General features: G+C 42.9%; 1 protein-coding gene across 1 annotated transcript in view; it reads left to right on the top strand.

Annotated features, from left to right (window-relative positions):
- Positions 1 to 19672, top strand: part of LOC139366100 (netrin receptor UNC5A-like) — a 508756-nt gene that overhangs the window by 421093 nt on the left and 67991 nt on the right. Inside the window, exons 8-10 of the mRNA XM_071103198.1 lie at positions 3784 to 4041; positions 5824 to 6141; positions 11010 to 11097. Coding sequence (XP_070959299.1) covers positions 3784 to 4041; positions 5824 to 6141; positions 11010 to 11097 — 664 coding nt within the window. The remainder of the gene's footprint in view (positions 1 to 3783; positions 4042 to 5823; positions 6142 to 11009; positions 11098 to 19672) is intronic.

Raw genomic sequence — 19672 nt, 5'->3', positions numbered from 1 at the left:
AATATAAATACATATATAAATCTAAATATAAATATATAAATATAAATACATATACAAATATAAATATAACTATATATAAAATTGACACACACACACCATATATATATATGGGGGATTAGAAATGATGCAGCCATTTACATTGATGGAATCCACAATCTATGTGTCACGCCCTGACCTTAGAGAGCCTTTTTATTTCTCTATTTGGTTAGGTTGGGGTGTGATTTGCGTGGGCATTCTAGTTTTTCTGTTTCTTTGTTTGGCCGTGTATGGTTCCCTATCAGTGTGTCTGTTAGGTCCCTATCAGTATGTCTGAGTGTTAGGTCTCTATCATTGTGTATGTTAGGTTTCCCTCCATGTTTCCCTCTGACTATATCCCTCCATGTTTCCCTCCATGTTTCCCTCCATGTTTCCCTCCATGTTTCCCTCCATGTTTCCCTTCATGTTTCCCTCCATGTTTCCCTTCATGTTTCCCTCCATGTTTCCCTTCATGTTTCCCTCCATGTTTCCCTCTGACTATATCCCTCCATGTTTCCCACCATGTTTCCCACCATGTTTCCCTCCATGTTTCCCTCCATGTTTCCCTTCATGTTTCCCTGCATGTTTCCCTCCATGTTTCCCTTCATGTTTCCCTCCATGTTTCCCTTCATGTTTCCCTCCATGTTTCCCTCTGACTATATCCCTCCATGTTTCCCACCATGTTTCCCTCCATGTTTCCCTCCATGTTTCCGTCCATGTTTCCCTTCATGTTTCCCTCCATGTTTCCCTCCATGTTACCCTCTGACTATATCCCTCCATGTTTCCCTCTGACTATATCCCTCCATGTTTCCCTCCATGTTCCCTCCATGTTTCCCTCCATGTTTCCCTCCATGTTTCCCTTCATGTTTCCCTCCATGTTTCCCTCCATGTTTCCCTCCATGTTTCCCTCTGACTATTTCCCTCCATGTTTTCCTCTGACTATATCCCTTCATGTTTCCCTCCATGTTTCCCTTCATGTTTCCCTCCATGTTTCCCTCCATGTTTCCCTTCATGTTTCCCTCCATGTTTCCCTTCATGTTTCCCTCCATGTTTCCCTCCATGTTTCCCTCCATGTTTCCCTTCATGTTTCCCTCAATGTTTCCCTTCATGTTTCCCTCCATGTTTCCCTTCATGTTTCCCTTCATGTTTCCCTCCATGTTTCCCTCTGACTATTTCCCTCCATGTTTCCCTCCATGGTTCCCTCTGACTATTTCCCTCCATGTTTCCCTCTGACTATATCCCTTCATGTTTCCCTCCATGTTTCCCGCCATGTTTCCCTCCATGTTTCCCTTCATGTTTCCCTCCATGTTTCCCTCCATGTTTCCCTCCATGTTTCCCTCTGACTATTTCCCTCCATGTTTCCCTCTGACTATTTCCCTCCATGTTTCCCTCTGACTATATCCCTTCATGTTTCCCTCCATGTTTCCCTCCATGTTTCCCTCCATGTTTCCCTCTGACTATATCCCTTCATGTTTCCCTCCATGTTTCCCGCCATGTTTCCCTCCATGTTTCCCTTCATGTTTCCCTCCATGTTTCCCTCCATGTTTCCCTCCATGTTACCCTCTGACTATATCCCTCCATGTTTCCCTCTGACTTTATCCCTCCATGTTTCCCTTCATGTTTCCCTCCATGTTTCCCTTCATGTTTCCCTCCATGTTTCCCTCTGACTATATCCCTCCATGTTTCCCACCATGTTTCCCTCCATGTTTCCCTCCATGTTTCCCTCCATGTTTCCCTTCATGTTTCCCTCCATGTTTCCCTCCATGTTACCCTCTGACTATATCCCTCCATGTTTCCCTCTGACTATATCCCTCCACGTTTCCCTCCATGTTTCCCTCCATGTTTCCCTCCATGTTTCCCTTCATGTTTCCCTCCATGTTTCCCTCCATGTTTCCCTTCATGTCTCCCTCCCAGCCGAAGACTTAGGTGGCACAACTCCCACCCACACAACCACATAAAACCACACACACACACACACACACACACACGAACACACACACAGAAACACAAACGCGCACGCAAACACACACACACACACACATACAAACAGACACACAGGCACACATGAACACACACACAGACACAGACACACAAATACGCATGCAAACACACACACACCATTGTCGATGGGGCTTAGCTCCCACCTCCGCCACCCAAACCCAACCAGCCCAGGAGACAGCCGTAGCCAATCCCTTATCCCTGCTACTCTGCTGATTAGAACACAAACGCTCACACACACGCACAATCTCTGTCTCCCTACACACACACTGTCGGTGGGACTTACAGAGTCAATAGGTTACTCAATCTTCCATTTATCTCCTCCACCGCTCTCCTCTGGTGTGGGTGTGTGTGTGTTTGTGTTTGTTGGTCTGAAGAGTGTGTTTGTGTCTTCTTCCTAAGCAATAGCTTTATGGTGATGTGTAGTGCTGCTGAGGAATCTATTGATTGGTTGGAGGATCAGATGGGAACAGAGTTCTAACTGGTTGAGTATCAGATGGGAACAGAGTTCTAACTGGTTGGAGGATCAGATGGGAAGAGAGTTCTAACTGGTTGGAGGATCAGATGGGAACAGAGTTCTAACTGGTTGAGGATCAGATGGGAACAGAGTTCTAACTGGTAGAGGATCAGATGGGAACAGAGTTCTAACTGGTAGAGGATCAGATGGGAACAGAGTTCTAACTGGTTGGAGGATCAGATGGGAACAGAGTTCTAACTGGTTGGAGGATCAGATGGGAAAAGAGTTCTAACTGGTTGAGGATCAGATGGGAACAGAGTTCTAACTGGTTGAGGACCAGATGGGAACAGAGTTCTAACTGGTTGAGGATCAGATGGGATCAGATGGGAACAGAGTTCTAACTGGTTGAGGATCAGATGGGAACAGAGTTCTAACTGGTTGGAGGATCAGATGGGAACATAGTTCTAACTGGTTGAGGACCAGATGGGAACAGAGTTCTAACTGGTTGGAGGATCAGATGGGAACAGATGGGAACAGACTTCTAACTGGTTGGAGGACCAGATGGGAACAGAGTTCTAACTGGTTGGAGGATCAGATGGGAACATAGTTCTAACTGGTTGAGGATCAGGTGGGAACAGAGTTCTAACTGGTTGGAGGATCAGGTGGGAACAGAGTTCTAACTGGTTGAGGATCAGATGGGAACAGAGTTCTAATTGGTTGAGGACCAGATGGGATCAGATGGGAACAGAGTTCTAACTGGTTGGAGGATCCGATGGGAACAGAGTTCTAACTGGTTGAGGACCAGATGGGAACAGAGTTCTAACTGGTTGAGGACCAGATGGGAGTTCTAAAGCTGGTTGAGGATCAGATGGGAACCTAATTCTAGCTGGTGTAGTACTTACTGTTTGACAGACCTAGGTCAATTCCGACAGTTAAATTGTCTATTTTTTGCATCCCACCATTCCTCTCTCCCTCTCTTTCTCCCTTCACCCTGCTCACTCTCTCTCTTTCTCCCTTCACCCTGCTCTCTCTCTCGCTTTCTCCCTTCACCCTGCTCTCTCTCTTTCTCCCTTCACCCTGCTCTCTCTCTTTCTCCCTTCACCCTGCTCTCTCTCTCCCGTTCTCCCTTCACCCTGCTCTCTCTCTTTCTCCCTTCACCCTGCTCTCTCTCTCTCTTTCTCCCTTCACCCTGCTCTCTCTCTTTCTTTCTCTAGCTGTGAGTGAGGACATGGCTCTGTACGTTGGCACGATTGCTGTGCCCCTCCCTCTGACACTAACCATCTCTCTCTCTCTCTCTCTCTCTCTCTCTCTAGCTGCCAGTGGAGTTGAGGATGTGGCCCTGTATGTGGGTATTGTAGCCGTAGCTCTCTGTCTGACCCTCATCCTCATCGTGGTGGTCCTGGTCTACCGCCGTAAGAAGGAGGGTCTGGACGCTGACGTAGCGGACTCGTCCATCCTGACCACGGGCTTCCAGCCTATGGGCATCAAGCCTAGCAAGCCAGGTGTGTGGGCACCTCGGCACCGGGCCCCCCGCCCCCCTGGCCCCCGCCCCGGCCCTGGTCCCCGCAGCAGTAGGACAATGCTCTTTGTTTTATTTTCTACCCTTCCTTCCATCCCTCCGTCAATCTGTCAGTCTGTACTGTCCTTCATTCAACCTATACTGTACACCCAATGTGTCAACTGTCCCTTGTGTTACCTAGTCTCACCATTATCATCTACTGTCCCTTGTGTTATCTAGTCTCACCATACTAATCTACTGTCCCTTGTGTTCTCTAGTCTCACCATACTAATCTACTGTCCCTTGTGTTATCTAGTCTCACCATACTAATCTACTGTCCCTTGTGTTATCTAGTCTCACCATACTAATCTACTGTCCCTTGTGCCATCTAGTCTCACCATACTATCTACTGTCCCTTGTGTCATCTAGTCTCACCATACTAATCTACTGCCCCTTGTGTTACCTATTCTACTCAGCATTTTTGTTGTGTTTGTTATTGTTGTGTGTGTGTGTGTGTGTGTGTGTGTGTGTGTGTGTGTGTGTGTGTGTGTGTGTGTGTGTGTGTGTGTGTGTGTGTGTGTGTGTGTGTGTGTGTGTGTTCGTATGTGTGTGTAGGGTCATATACATTGACCAAATAGTCTCCTATAGTATTCCCATCACATTGTGTTGTTTCTCTGTTGTCTACAGTCATCTGTCTGTACAGTACAGTATATCTACTAACATAGAAATTGTGTGTGTGTTGACTTGTTGCTCCTCTCCTCTTTTTAAACTCTGCCTGCTATACCTCCTCTGAGTCGCCATGGAAACCTCCCCTGAGTCGCCATGGAAGCTTTTTAAACTCTGCCTTCTACACCTCCGCTGAGTCACCATGGAAGCCTTTCTAGACTCTACCTGCTAAACCTCCTCTGATTTACCATGGAAGCCTTTCTAGACTCTGCCTGCTAAATCTCCTCTGAGTCACCATGGAAGCCTTTCTAGACTCTGCCTGCTAAACCTCCTCTGAGTCACTATGGAAGCCTTTCTATACTCTACCTGCTAAATCTCCTCTGAGTCACTATGGAAGCCTCCTCTGAGTTACCATGGAAGCCTTTCTAGACTCTACCTGCTAAACCTCCTCTGAGTCACCATGGAAGCCTTTCTAGACTCTGCCTGCTAAACCTCCTCTGAGTCACTATGGAAGCCTTTCTATACTCTACCTGCTAAACCTCCTCTGAGTCACCATGGAAGCCTTTCTATACTCTACCTGCTAAATCTCCTCTGAGTCACCATGGAAGCCTTTCTATACTCTACCTGCTAAATCTCCTCTGAGTCACCATGGAAGCCTTTCTAGACTCTGCCTGCTAAATCTCCTCTGAGTCACTATGGAAGCCTTTCTATACTCTACCTGCTAAATCTCCTCTGAGTCACCATGGAAGCCTTTCTAGACTCTGCCTGCTAAATCTCCTCTGAGTCACCATGGAAGCCTCCTCTGAGTTACCATAGAAGCCTTTCTAGACTCTACCTGCTAAACCTCCTCTGAGTCACCATGGAAGCCTTTCTAGACTCTGCCTGCTAAACCTCCTCTGAATCTGAGTTGTGTCTTAATTATAACAGCATTCTGTGTTTGTGTGCTTCTGTCTCTGGGACTTTATGTTTCCCTCTCTCTTTTTTCTCTTCCTCTGTGTGTGTGTGTGTGTGTGTGTGTGTGTGTGTGTGTGTGTGTGTGTGTGTGTGTGTGTGTGTGTGTGTGTGGGTGTGTGTGTGTGTGGGGGTGTGTGTGTGTGAGTGTTAAAGATGAGGTAGTTTCCTGTTGTGCTGTGACGGTGTGTGTGTCCCTTGCTGCTGTTGTTCACTCCTGGTCTCTGATCTGTTTTAGAGAACTCCCATCTGCTTACCATCCAGCCTGACCTAACCACCACGACCACCAGCTACCAAGGAACCCTGCACTCACGTCACGACGGCACCACACACACCGGCACCGCTAAGTTCTCAATGACCAACGGTCCGCTCCTGGACCCCCTACCCAACGGGTCGCACCACACCTTACACAACGGGAAGATGACCTCTGACCCTGCGGAGTTTATGACCCGGCTGTCCAATCAGACGTACTTCAAGACGTTGCCGCGGGACGTGGCTAACACCTCGTATGGGACATTCAACTTCCTGGGGGGTAGACTCACCATCCCCAACACAGGTAAGAGCTGATTGGTTGATGGGTTTATTGATTGAAAACGTAAGGTACCAGTCAAAGGTTTGGACACACCTTCTCATTCCAGGGTTTATCTTAATTTTTTACTATTTTCTACATTGTAGAAAAGTAGTGAAGACGTCAAAACTATGAAATAACACATATGGAATCATGTAGTAACAGAAAGTGTTAAACAAATCAAAATATATTTTAGATTTTAGATTCTTCAAAGTTGCCACCTTTTGCCTTGATGACAGCTTTGCACATTCTTGGCGTTCTCTCAATCAGCATCATGAGGAATGCTTTTCCAACAGTCTTTAAGGAGTTCCCACATATGCTGAGCACTTGTTTTCTGATTTTCCTTCACTGCGGTCAAACTCATCCCAAACCATCTCAATTGGGTTGAGGTAGGGTGATTGTGGAGGCCAGGTCATCTGATGCAGGACTCCATCACTCTCCTTGGTCAAATAGCCCTTACACAGCCTGGAGGTGTGTTGGGTCATTATCCTGTTGAAAAACAAATTATATTCCCAATAAGCGCAAACCAGATGGGATGGCGTATCGATGCAGAATGCTGTGGTAGCATGTGTCACCAGCAAAACATCCCCACAGCACCTCCTCCATGCTTCACGGTGGGAACCCGACATGTGGAGAACATCCGTTCACCTACTCTGCGTCTCGCAAAGACACGGCGGTTGGAGCCAAAATTCTCAAATTTGGACTCATCAGACCAAAGGACAGATTTCCACTGGTCTAAAGTCCATTGCTCATGTTTCTTGGCCCAATCAAGTCTCTTCTTCTTATTGGAGTCCTTTAGTTGTGGTTTCTTTGCAGCCATTCGACCATGAAGGCCTGATTCACGCAGTCTCCTCTGAACAGTTGATGTTGAGATGTGTCTGTTACTTGAGATATGTCTATTGGTAACTCTAATGAACTTATCCTCTGCAGCAGAGGTAACTCTGGGTCTTCCTTTCCTGTGGCGGTCCTCATAAGAGCCAGTTTCATCATAGCATTTAATGATTTTTGCAGCTGCACTTGAAGAAACTTTCAAAGTTCTTGTAATTTTCCGGATTGACTGACCTTCATGTCTTAAAGTAATGACGGACTGTCGCTTCTCTTTTCTTATTTGAGCTGTTCTTACCATGATATGGACTTGATCTTTTACCAAATAGGGGTGGTATACAGAAGAGAGCCATACCTTGTCACAACACAACTGATTGGCTCAAACGCATTTAGGAAAGAAATTCCACAAATTAACTTTTAACAAGGCACACCTGTTAATTGAAATGCATTCCAGGTGACTACCTCATGGAGTTGGTTGAGAGAATGCCAAGAGTGTGCAAAGTTGTCATCAAGGCAAAGGGTGGCTACTTTGAAGAATCTCAAATATAAAATATATTTTGATTTGTTTAACACTACTACATGATTCCATATGTGTTATTTCATAGTTTTGATGTCTTCACTATTATTCCACAATGTAGAAAATAGTCAAAATTAAGGAAAAACCCTTGAATGAGTAGGTGTGTCCAAACTTTTGACTGCTACGGTAGATATTTGAAGAAAAAACGGCATCATTATGGCAATGGGTCTGTGTGAGTCTGTGTGGACTTCTTTTCTAGTTTAGCAACACATACACGGTCTTCAGCCAATCCATATGTGCCTTAGCCATGTAGTCAGTCCAGCCCAGTAAACTGATAGGGTCATCTCTGTCCACTACAGCTCAACCCACTCCAGGGCCACTGAGTTAATTCAGAGTAATTAGTCTCTCTTACAGGCCAGAGACTTCATCATGTTGCCACGGACTGATAGAATATCTGCCTGCCTACCGGTCTGCCTGTCTGCCTGTCTGCCCGTCTGCCCGTCTGCCCGTCTGCCCGTCTGCCTGTCTGCCTGTCTGCCCGTCTGTCTGTCTGTCTGCCTGCCTGCCTGCCTGCCTGCCTGCCTGCCTGTCTGTCTGTCTGTCTGTCTGTCTGTCTGCCTGCCTGCCTGTCTGTCTGTCTGCCTGCCCGTCTGCCTGTCTGCCTGTCTGCATGAAGGTTTGCAGAAAGGCCAGGGAAAGGAGAGGGACACCAGCAGCATAGGGTCATGTTGAAGGCTGTGACTGAATCCCAAATGCATCCTATTCCCTATGGGCCCTGGTTAATGCACCCTATTTCCACATGGGCCCTGGATAAAAGTAGTGCACTACGTAATGAATAGGGTGCCGTTTGGAACTCAGTCTGTATGAGTGTCTACATTAGTGTCTCGTATGGAGAGGGAGAAAGCACTGCAGGTTATCTTCAGGCCATGGTGATGGTTACCTAGAAACATGGGTCGCATCACAAACGGAAACCTATTCCCTGTATAGTGCACTACCTTTGACCAGAGCCCTATGGCTAAAAGTAGTGCACTATTTAGGGGTTAGTGTGCAATTTGGGATGCATGCATAGAGAGTGAGAAAGCAGATTAGCTTCGGGCCACGTTGATGATTACCCAGAAACCATGCGTCATCACCACTGACTGGGACTTCTTATTCAAACTGCCAAGATGAAAAAAACTTCCACAGCAACATTTAAAATGTCAGCTACAAATATACACATAGTATTATTATAGGAGACGTCACTCCTCAGTCACATTCATATGGATTCATTTGGAAAGCACTGTTCTATTTTTTTTTTAAACAACTGAAGTTTAAAAAAACATTTTTTTAGATGAGCTATATCTGAACACGGCCAGTAACTACAGGTCAAACAGATAGAGATCTGTAGCAGGACGGAACACAGAGAGAGAGAGAGAGAGAGAGACGTAAGACTTCCAGGAAACGACTTTAGACCAAATGACCTCAAATGGAACCTTCGTCGTTAATGACATCACTGCTGCTAGTCATAGATGACTGACGCAGGTAAAGTCTTGATGGTCTGGTAATATAGAACATCAGAAAGTCTGGAATCCTCTCTGTCTTCTCTTCTTGTCTCTCCTCCTCTCCACTATTCAGTAGTTAGTTATATAAGTGACAACAGTGTTTCTGTTGGTCAGATCATTCAGTAGTATCTGGAGAGAGATAATGATCTTTCCCTCTCCCTTTCTTTTCTCATACTCTCTGTCTCTCTCTCTCCTTTCTCACTCTCTCTCCCTTTTCTCTCTCTCTCATGTATCTCTCTGTCTCTCTCCTTCCTCTCTCTGTCTCTCTTTCTCTTTTATCTCACTTACTCTCTCTCCTTTCTCTCCCCCTCTCGCTCTCTCGCTCTCTCTCCTTTCTCTCTCCCCCCTCTCGCTCCTTTCCCCCCTCTCTCCCTCTCATTTTTCTCTCTGTCTCTATCCTTCCTTTCTCTCTTTTCTCTCTCTTTCTCCTTTCACTCGCTCTCCTTTCTCTCTCCTTTATCTCTCTCTCTGTCTCTCTCTTTTCTCTTTCTCTCTCTGTGTATATGCTGTCACATATTGTATGCATGGATTAACTCAAACCCTTGACACTAATCTTCTCACTTGGCGCTAGACAAGCAAACACGCACACACAGACTCACACACACACACACACATGAGCACACACACACACACAGAGAAGGAGAGATATCCTCATTCTGGTCATGCAAACATTTAGATATTGTATATGTGAGATATGAATATATAATTACAAACACACATTTGCTTCCATGAAAGTGCATGAGACATGCATGTTGCATTTAACCAGATGTCTTCCTGTAGTAGTCTAGCTGTAGAATAGGAGACACATGTTGTTTATCTTCCTGTAGAACAGGAGACACATGTTGTTTATCTTCCTGTAGAACAGGAGACACATGTTGTTTATCTTCCTGTAGAACAGGAGACACATGTTGTTTATCTTCCTGTAGAACAGGAGACACATGTTGTTTATCTTCCTGTAGAACAGGAGACACATGTTGTTTATCTTCCTGTAGAATAGGAGACACATGTTGTTTATCTTCCTGTAGAACAGGAGACACATGTTGTTTATCTTCCTGTAGAATAGGAGACACATGTTGTTTATCTTCCTGTAGAACAGGAGACACATGTTGTTTATCTTCCTGTAGTAGTCTAGCTGTAGAATAGGAGACACATGTTGTTTATCTTCCTGTAGAACAGGAGACACATGTTGTTTATCTTCCTGTAGAACAGGAGACACATGTTGTTTATCTTCCTGTAGAACAGGAGACACATGTTGTTTATCTTCCTGTAGAACAGGAGACACATGTTGTTTATCTTCCTGTAGAACAGGAGACACGTTGTTTATCTTCCTGTAGAACAGGAGACACATGTTGTTTATCTTCCTGTAGAACAGGAGACACCTGTTGTTTATCTTCCTGTAGTAGTCTAGCTGTAGAATAGGAGACACATGTTGTTTATCTTCCTGTAGAATAGGAGACACATGTTGTTTATCTTCCTGTAGAACAGGAGACACATGTTGTTTATCTTCCTGTAGAACAGCAGACACATGTTGTTTATCTTCCTGTAGAACAGCAGACACATGTTGTTTATCTTCCTGTAGAACAGGAGACACATGTTGTTTATCTTCCTGTAGAACAGGAGACACATGTTGTTTATCTTCCTGTAGAACAGCAGACACATGTTGTTTATCTTCCTGTAGAACAGGAGACACATGTTTTAGTGGAGAACTACGTGATGAGAATCCTTCACTTCAACTGTTCTCTGAGGTATTCGTTCTCTTCTGTCAGGCGTGTGCGTGTGCGCATGCGCGTGTGCCTGTGTGTTATCCTCATCCGTCCTGTCGGTCCTCCGGCTTGCCTCCTTTGTGGAATTACAAAAGCACCGTTCAGACACAACAAATGAGCCTCTCTCTCTCTCTCTCTCTCTGTCTTCTTCTGTGGTGGTGTTATTTGTGTTTTGATTCATTCTTCTTCTTCTGTGGTGTTGTTGTTTAGGCATCAGCCTGCTGATCCCTCCAGAGGCCATCCCCAGGGGAAAGATCTATGAGATATATCTCACCGCTCAGAGGAAAGAAGATTTAAGGTGGGCTCTTTAACTTTAACTAACAGGCTGTGTGTGTGTGTGTGTGTGTGTGTGTGTGTGTTTGTGTGTGTGTGTGTGTGTGTGTGTGTGTGTGTGTGTGTGTGTGTGTGTGTGTGTGTGTGTGTGTGATCCCATCTGCCTCCCTGTCCACAAAACCCAGCAAAACATGCACACACACACACACACACACACACACACACACACACACACACACACAGCCTGTTAGTAGTTTATTCTGTAGTTTATTCTCAGTAGTTTATTACCATACCTTAAGGGAACATTTCGGCATTTCGTGTATGATCAGTGAGAAAGTCCATATTGCAAATGTACGGTCCCTTACTAGACGTCCGAAATCGTTTGTAAAATTCGCGGTCGGCGTCGGGCCGTGCGGTAGGGCCAGACCTACCGGGAAGTCATCAAATGAACTTTGTCGGACATTCGGTTTCCGTTTTATAAAATAAACAAGTTTTTGACCGTTTTTCCGCTATCCCGGAATTTCCCACAAGAGGGCATACGGAATCATATGGCAATTTGGCAAAACATCACGAATCACGACGGGGCCTTATCTCGAAAACGGAAAATATTTCGAAGCCGAAACTTGGTGAGCGTAGGTTTGGCATAATGGGCAGTTGGCCCCGAACAAGATGGCGTCTAGGCCTCGACGGTTTTTGAGTTATGGCCGTTTTTCTGGGATTAAAGGTCCTAAATGGAAATAGAGAAATTATTTTTCCACTTCAGGTCAAAGTCAAGGAGCCTCCGGTGTCAATAAAAAAAGAACCAGCCATTTATCTATCGTCATTTAAGAGAAACGGAACAATGACAACTTGGCGATGGTCACAAATAGGCGTTTTTTTTTTTCAACGGTTACAGATCCAGTTGCAGGGTGTTCATACGAATCTTTTTAAAGTGTGCTGCGGAGCTCTGCGAGATTTCTGTGATTTTCTATGATTTTCTGAAATAACACACATATACTAAACCCTCCGTAAATAACTCAGTTGTTAACGTAAAGACTTAAAACTCAGGATTCTGTAAAAGCATACCCCAATGAGGATATGTGGTGAATTATAGCTTCCTGTGCCAACCGGAAGTGCCTTAAATGGTGTCTCAGGGGCTGTTTCGAAGGGTTAAAAAAGTCAGATCTGTCCAAAACTTCATATATGTGATTAGGCAACCCCCATGAACTGTAAATCAGTCATTTTTCCCCAAAAAAATCAAAGAAAAAAAAAATCACACTAAAACACACCTTGGATGGAGGGACGTATTGGGGTGCGTAGAGACAGACAGTGGCTGCAATAGTTAGCTTTGTTGGAGCTAAAAAAGAACCGTCAGACCTAGAGTTCCGAAACTTTAGAAACCTGTTCTAGACCTCCGGTCGATGGTGCGTGGTGAGTTACGTGGCTCTAGACGGTTCTCGGACCGAGAAACAGCCTCGTACATTTGCAATACCTTCAATTCATTTTGACCATTACAAAAATGACGACGTTTAGAAAAGTCTCAGAGACGCAAGGCTAGGTGCATTGAAACCGGCTCGGCCCATAGAGACGGACCCCAACGTTTCTGTCCGATAGCTCGTTCAAGGACCCCGTAGGAAGGCATGGAAAAAAGTGGATTTTCAGCACCAATTAGGGTTTTTCTCGGACGCCAAATGACCTATCGAGCCGAAACTCGGGATTCGGGGTCGCCTCACATAGGACTTCACATAATGTCCGAACTGGACCCGCAGCTAGAACGTAACTATGTGTTTTACCTTTTTATTATGTTTTAAACTAAAGGCGCTGTGAATAATGGGACTGCTCTGACATATGTGATAGTTGGCTTCTAAATGAGTAGGAAAAAGTGGGTTTGGTGTCATAATGACATCTAATTGACTGATGGACACTGACTTGCTAGTTGACTTTTGTGCATTTGCAATATGTTTAAACGGAGAGGGACCATCACCAAAATGGCATTCTGAAATCAACACAAAAAATGGCATCACCATAGTCTCCTGACTGTGCTGAGTTCAACGAGCTATCCCGCTTGACCGTAGCTCGCTCGGTCTAAGCGCAACGACCATTAGAAAAGTAGGCCCAAAATGAAGCCTGCCCCACAATGTCATTTGCTTTTGAGTGACAGTGAGAGAACCGTTTAGGTGAGAAGAAAAATTCCACCACGTGAATGTTCCTAAGGTCCTCCCGATCCGTGCAAGCCTAACCTTGACCATGTGGCATTAACCCTTAACAGTAAAACAGTGTTTTTTGATCTCACCGATTACAGTGTCATCTCTCCCCATAGGAATACATTGCCTGCACCCCTAATTTCAACCTGAAGTCTATATGGGTTATGAATGCCGTATGAACCTGTCTTCGGTACCAGTCCATCAGGCCACTATGAGGTCTACCTGTGTTGATTCTGAGCTTCCTGGACCAACCGGAAGTGGTTAAAATGCCCCTAAAAGTGTTTACCCATACCCTGCCTGCAGTTTGACAGACATAGTGCATTCAACCCTGTGTAAATCAGTCAGCTCTTAACGTAAGGACTTAAAACTCAGGATTCTGTAACAGCATACCCCAATGAGGATATGTGTTGATTTGTAGCTTCCTGTGCCAACCGGAAGTGCCATAATTGGTGTCTCAGGGGCTGTTTCGAAGGGTTAAAAAAGTCTGATCTCTCCAAAATTTCATATGTGTGATTAGGGAACCCCCATGAACTGTAAATCAGTCATTTTTCCCCAAAAAAATCAAAGGAAAAAAAAATCACACTAAAACACAACTTGGATGGAGGGACGTATTGGGGTGCGTAGAGACAGACAGTGGCTGCAATAGTTAGCTTTGTTGGAGCTAAAAAAGAACCGTCAGACCTAGAGTTCCGAAACTTTAGAAACCTGTTCTAGACCTCCGGTCGATGGTGCGTGGTGAGTTACGTGGCTCTAGACGGTTCTCGGACCGAGAAACAGCCTCGTACATTTGCAATACCTTCAATTCATTTTGACCATTACGAAAATGACGACGTTTAGAAAAGTCTCAGAGACGCAAGGCTAGGTGCATTGAAACCGGCTCGGCCCATAGAGACGGACCCCGACGTGTCTGTCCGATAGCTCGTTCAAGGACCCCGTAGCAAGGCATGGAAAAAAGTGGATTTTCAGCACCAATTAGGGTTTTTCTCGGACACCAAATGACCTATCGAGCCGAAACTCGGGATTCGGGGTCGCCTCACATAGGCCTTCACATAATGTCCGAACTGGACCCGCAGCTAGAACGTAACTATGTGTTTTACCTTTTTATTATGTTTTAAACCGAAGGCGCTGTGAATTATGGGCCTGCTCTGACATATGTGATAGTTGGCTTCTAAATGAGTAGGAAAAAGTGGGTTTGGTGTCAATTGATATCCGTTTGGTGTCATAATGACATCTAAATGACTGGTGGACACTGACTTGCTAGTTGACTTTTGTGCATTTGCAATATGTTTAAACGGAGAGGGACCATCACCAAAATGGCATTCTGAAATCAACACAAAAAATGGCATCACCATAGTCTCCTGACTGTGCTGAGTTCAACGAGCTATCCCGCTTGACCGTAGCTCGCTCGGTCTAAGCGCAACGACCATTAGAAAAGTAGGCCCAAAATGAAGCCTGCCCCACAATGTCATTTGCTTTTGAGTGACAGTGAGAGAACCGTTTAGGTGAGAAGAAAAATTCCACCACGTGAATGTTCCTAAGGTCCTCCCGATCCGTGCAAGCCTAACCTTGACCATGTGGCATTAACCCTTAACAGTAAAACAGTGTTTTTTGATCTCACAGATTACAGTGTCATCTCTCCCCATAGGAATACATTGCCTGCACCCCTAATTTCAACCTGAAGTCTATATGGGTTATGAATGCCGTATGAACCTGTCTTCGGTACCAGTCCATCAGGCCACTATGAGGTCTACCTGTGTTGATTCTGAGCTTCCTGGACCAACCGGAAGTGGTTAAAATGCCCCTAAAAGTGTTTACCCATACCCTGCCTGCAGTTTGACAGACATAGTGCATTCAACCCTGTGTAAATCAGTCAATTCTTAACGTAAGGACTTAAAACTCAGGATTCTGTAACAGCATACCCCAATGAGGATATGTGTTGATTTGTAGCTTCCTGTGCCAACCGGAAGTGCCATAATTGGTGTCTCAGGGGCTGTTTCGAAGGGTTAAAAAAGTCAGATCTGTCCAAAACTTCATATGTGTGATTAGGCAACCCCCATGAACTGTAAATCAGTAATTTTTCCCCAAAAAATTCAAAGGAAAAGAAAATCACACTAAAACATAACTTGAATGGAGGGACGTATTGGGGTGCGTAGGGACAGACAGTGGCTGCAATAGTTAGCTTTGTTCGAGCTAAAAAAGAACCGTCAGACCTAGAGTTCCGAAAATTTAGAAACCTGTTCTAGACCTCCGGTCGATGGTGCGTGGTGAGTTACGTGGCTCTAGAAGGTTCTCGGACCGAGAAACAGCCTCGTACATTTGCAATACCTTCAATTCATTTTGACCATCACGAAAATGACGACGTTTAGAAAAGTCTCAGAGACGCAAGGCTAGGTGCATTGAAACCGGCTCGGCCCATAGAGACGGACCCCGACGTTTCTGTCCGATAGCTCGTTCAAGGACCCCGTAGCAAGTCATGGAAAATAGTGGATTTCCATCACCAATTAGGGTTTTTCTCGGACACCAACTGACCTATCGAGCCGAAACTTGGGATTCGGGGTCGCCTCAGCTAGGCCAACACATAACATAAGAAATGGACCCGCAGCTAGAACGTAACTACGTGTTTTATGGTTTTTTTATGGTTTGAACCCAAGGCGTTGTGAATTTTGGGCCAGCTCTGAAGTATGTAATAGTTGGCTACTAAACGAGTTGGAAAAAGTGGGTTTGGTGTCAGTTTGTATCAGTTTGGTGTCAGAATGATATCTAATTGACTGATGGACTCTTGTCCACTTGACTCTTGTACATTGGCAATATGTTTAAACAGTGAGGTACCATCACCAAAAGCGACATTCTGAAATCAACCCTAACGAGCGATTGAGATGAACCAGAATCACTGCAAAGCCATCCCGAGTTCATCGGGCCAGTCAATTTCACATTCCTGCAGGATTTTTATAGCATGACCAATTCGTGATGGTGCCGGCCCATTGAAACATATTGCAAATGCACAGTGACTTTGAAAAAGTAAGGAAACATAAACAAAAAAAATCAAATTTTTTTTTTTTTGGGTGACCAGTTGCACGTGCATTTGCAATATGATTCTATAGTGAAAAAACATCACCAAATGCGACATTCTGAAATCAACCCAAACGAGCGATTGAGATGACCCAGAATCACTGCAAAGCCATCCCGAGTTCATCGGGCCAGTCAATTTCACATTCCTGCAGGATTTTTATAGCATGACAAATTCGTGATGGTACCTGCCCATTAAAACATATTGCAAATGCACAGTGACTTTGAAAAAGTAAGGAAACATAAACAAAAAAAATCAAACTTTTTTTTTTTGGGGTGACCAGTTGCACGTGCATTTGCAATATGATTCTATAGTGAAAAAACATATTGCAAATGCACAGTGACTTTGAAAAAGTAAGGAAACATAAACAAAAAAAATCTAAATTTTTTTGGGGGGGATGACCAGTTGCATGTGCATTTGCAATATGATTCTATAGTGAAAAAACATATTGCAAATGCACAGTGACTTTGAAAAAGTAAGGAAAAATAAACAAAAAAAATCTAAATTTTTTTTGGGGGGATGACCAGTTGCACGTGCATTTGCAATATGATTCTATAGTGAAAAAACATATTGCAAATGCACAGTGACTTTGAAATGTAAGGAAACATAAACAACATTTTTTTATTTTTGGGTGACCAGTTGCATGTGCATTTGCAATATGATTCTATAGTGAAAAAACATATTGCAAATGCACAGTGACTTTGAAAAAGTAAGGAAAAATAAACAAAAAAAATCTAATTTTTTTGGGGGGATGACCAGTTGCACGTGCATTTGCAATATGATTCTATAGTGAAAAAACATATTGCAAATGCACAGTGACTTTGAAAAAGTAAGGAAACATAAACAAAAAAAATCTAAAAAATTTTTTGGGGGGTGACCAGTTGCACGTGCATTTGCAATATGATTCTATAGTGAAAAAACATATTGCAAATGCACAGTGACTTTGAAAAAGTAAGGAAACATAAACAAAAAAAATCAAAACATGTTTTTTTTGGGTGACCAGTTGCACGTGCATTTGCAATATGATTCTATAGTGAAAAAACATCACCAAAAGCGACATTCTGAAATCAACCCAAACGAGCGATTGAGATGACCCAGAATCACTGCAAAGCCATCCCGAGTTCATCGGGCCAGTCAATTTCACATTCCTGCAGGATTTTTATAGCATGACAAATTCGTGATGGTACCTGCCCATTAAAACATATTTCAAATGCACAGTGACTTTGAAAAAGTAAGGAAACATAGAATCAAATTATTTTTTTTGGGGTTACCAGTTGCACATTTCAGATCACCAGTTGCACATTTCAGATCACCAGTTGCACATTTCAGATCACCAGTTGCACGGAGGAAAATCGTTACTTTTGACTTTGACTTTTGACTTCCTATGACATCATATTGCAAATGGACAAAACATATGCCTTATGCACAAGTAAAACAAAAAAAAATTATGATAATACAAGTTGACAAAGGTATAGTTTGAGCAAAGTATAGTTTGAATTTTGAGCATGACAAATTCGTGATGGTAAAACATATTGCAAATGCACAGTGACTTTGAAAAAGTAAGGAAACATAAACAAATGGACATAATGAAATCATAATTTTTTTTTTCCCGGTTACCAGTTGCACGCGCATTTGCAATATGATTCTATAGTGAAAAAACATATTGCAAATGGACATGATGAAATCAACACAACGAGTGATGGAAATGAACAACTATCACTGCCCGGCCGTCCCGAGTTCATCAGTTCAGTCAATTTTGGCCCCCCAAAAAATTGACTTTTGACTTTGACTTTTGACTTCCTATGAAATCATATTGCAAATGGACAAATCATATTCCTTATGCACAAGTAAAAAAAATACAATTGTGATAATAACATTTTACAAAAGTATATTCATACACTTCTTACACATGATTAATTGTCTTAAAATCGAAACAATTTCGAAAAACGGTCCAGAAAGCACTTTTTTTAGTTTTTAAAGTTTAAAAAAAAAATCAAATTTTCGACTTTTGACATCCTATTAAATCATATTGCAAATGGACAAAACATATGCCTTATGCACAAGTAAAAAAAAAAAAAAAAAATTATGATAATAAAATACGAATAAAGTATGTTGATACAGTTCTTATACGTGTGTAATTGACACAAAATTCGAAAGAATTTTGAAAAACGGTCCAGAAAGCACTTTTTTAAGGATGTGTGAAGTTTTTTACCAAATTTTGACATTTTTGACTTTTGACTTTTGACTTCCTATGAAATCATATTCCAAATGGAGAAAACATATGCCTTATGCACTAGTAAAAAAAAAAAAAAAAATGATAATAAAGTATGACTAAAGTATGTTGATAAAGTTCTTATACATGTGTAATTGATATAAAAATTGAAAGAATTTTGAAAAACGGTCCAGAAAGCACTTTCTTAAGGGGTGAAAAGTTTTTGAAAAAAATATCCTTTTTTCAAAATTTTTCTTTTGGATGTTGACTTGGGTTGCATTTCCAATATGAAAAACCCAGGTGGAGCGCACTCGCCCCCTGTTGGATTTTTGAGGTGTTACAATTGGCAATTGCCATATGGCATTTGCCATATACTTTGCACGAATCAACGCCGCTTTGGGTGGTATTGGACATCGTGTACATGGTTTGTCCAATGCCAATATCTTGCCATTCATTTTTGTACAATTCAGGGGGGTATTCCCTTACATAGAGTAAGACTGTAGTTTATTAGCATAGAGTAAGACTGTAGTTTATTACCATAGAGTAAGACTGTAGTTTATTACCATAGAGTATGACTGTAGTTTATTACCATAGAGTAAGACTGTAGTTTATTCTCAGTAGTTTATTACCATAGAGTAAGACTGTAGTTTATTACCATAGAGTAAGACTGTAGTTTATTACCATAGAGTAAGACTGTAGTTTATTGCCATAGAGTAAGTCTGTAGTTTATTACCATAGAGTAAGACTGTAGTTTATTACCATAAAGTAAGACTGTAGTTTATTCTCAGTAGTTTATTACCATAGAGTAAAACTGTAGTTTATTGCCATAGAGTAAGACTGTAGTTTATACCATAGAGTAAGACTGCAGTTTATTACCATAGAGTAAGACTGTAGTTTATACCATAGAGTAAGACTGCAGTTTATTACCATAGAGTAAGACTGTAGTTTATACCATAGAGTAAGACTGTAGTTTATACCATAGAGTAAGACTGCAGTTTATTACCATAGAGTAAGACTTTATTGCCATAGAGTAAGACTGTAGTTTATTACCATAGAGTAAGACTGTAGTTTATTACCATAGAGTAAGACTGTAGTTTATTACCATAGAGTAAGACTAGTTTATTACCACAGAGTAAGA

Source organism: Oncorhynchus clarkii, chromosome 14 (assembly GCF_045791955.1).
Source record: "Oncorhynchus clarkii lewisi isolate Uvic-CL-2024 chromosome 14, UVic_Ocla_1.0, whole genome shotgun sequence".
NCBI lineage: Eukaryota > Metazoa > Chordata > Actinopteri > Salmoniformes > Salmonidae > Oncorhynchus > Oncorhynchus clarkii.
This window is presented reverse-complemented; position numbering and strand designations above follow the sequence as displayed.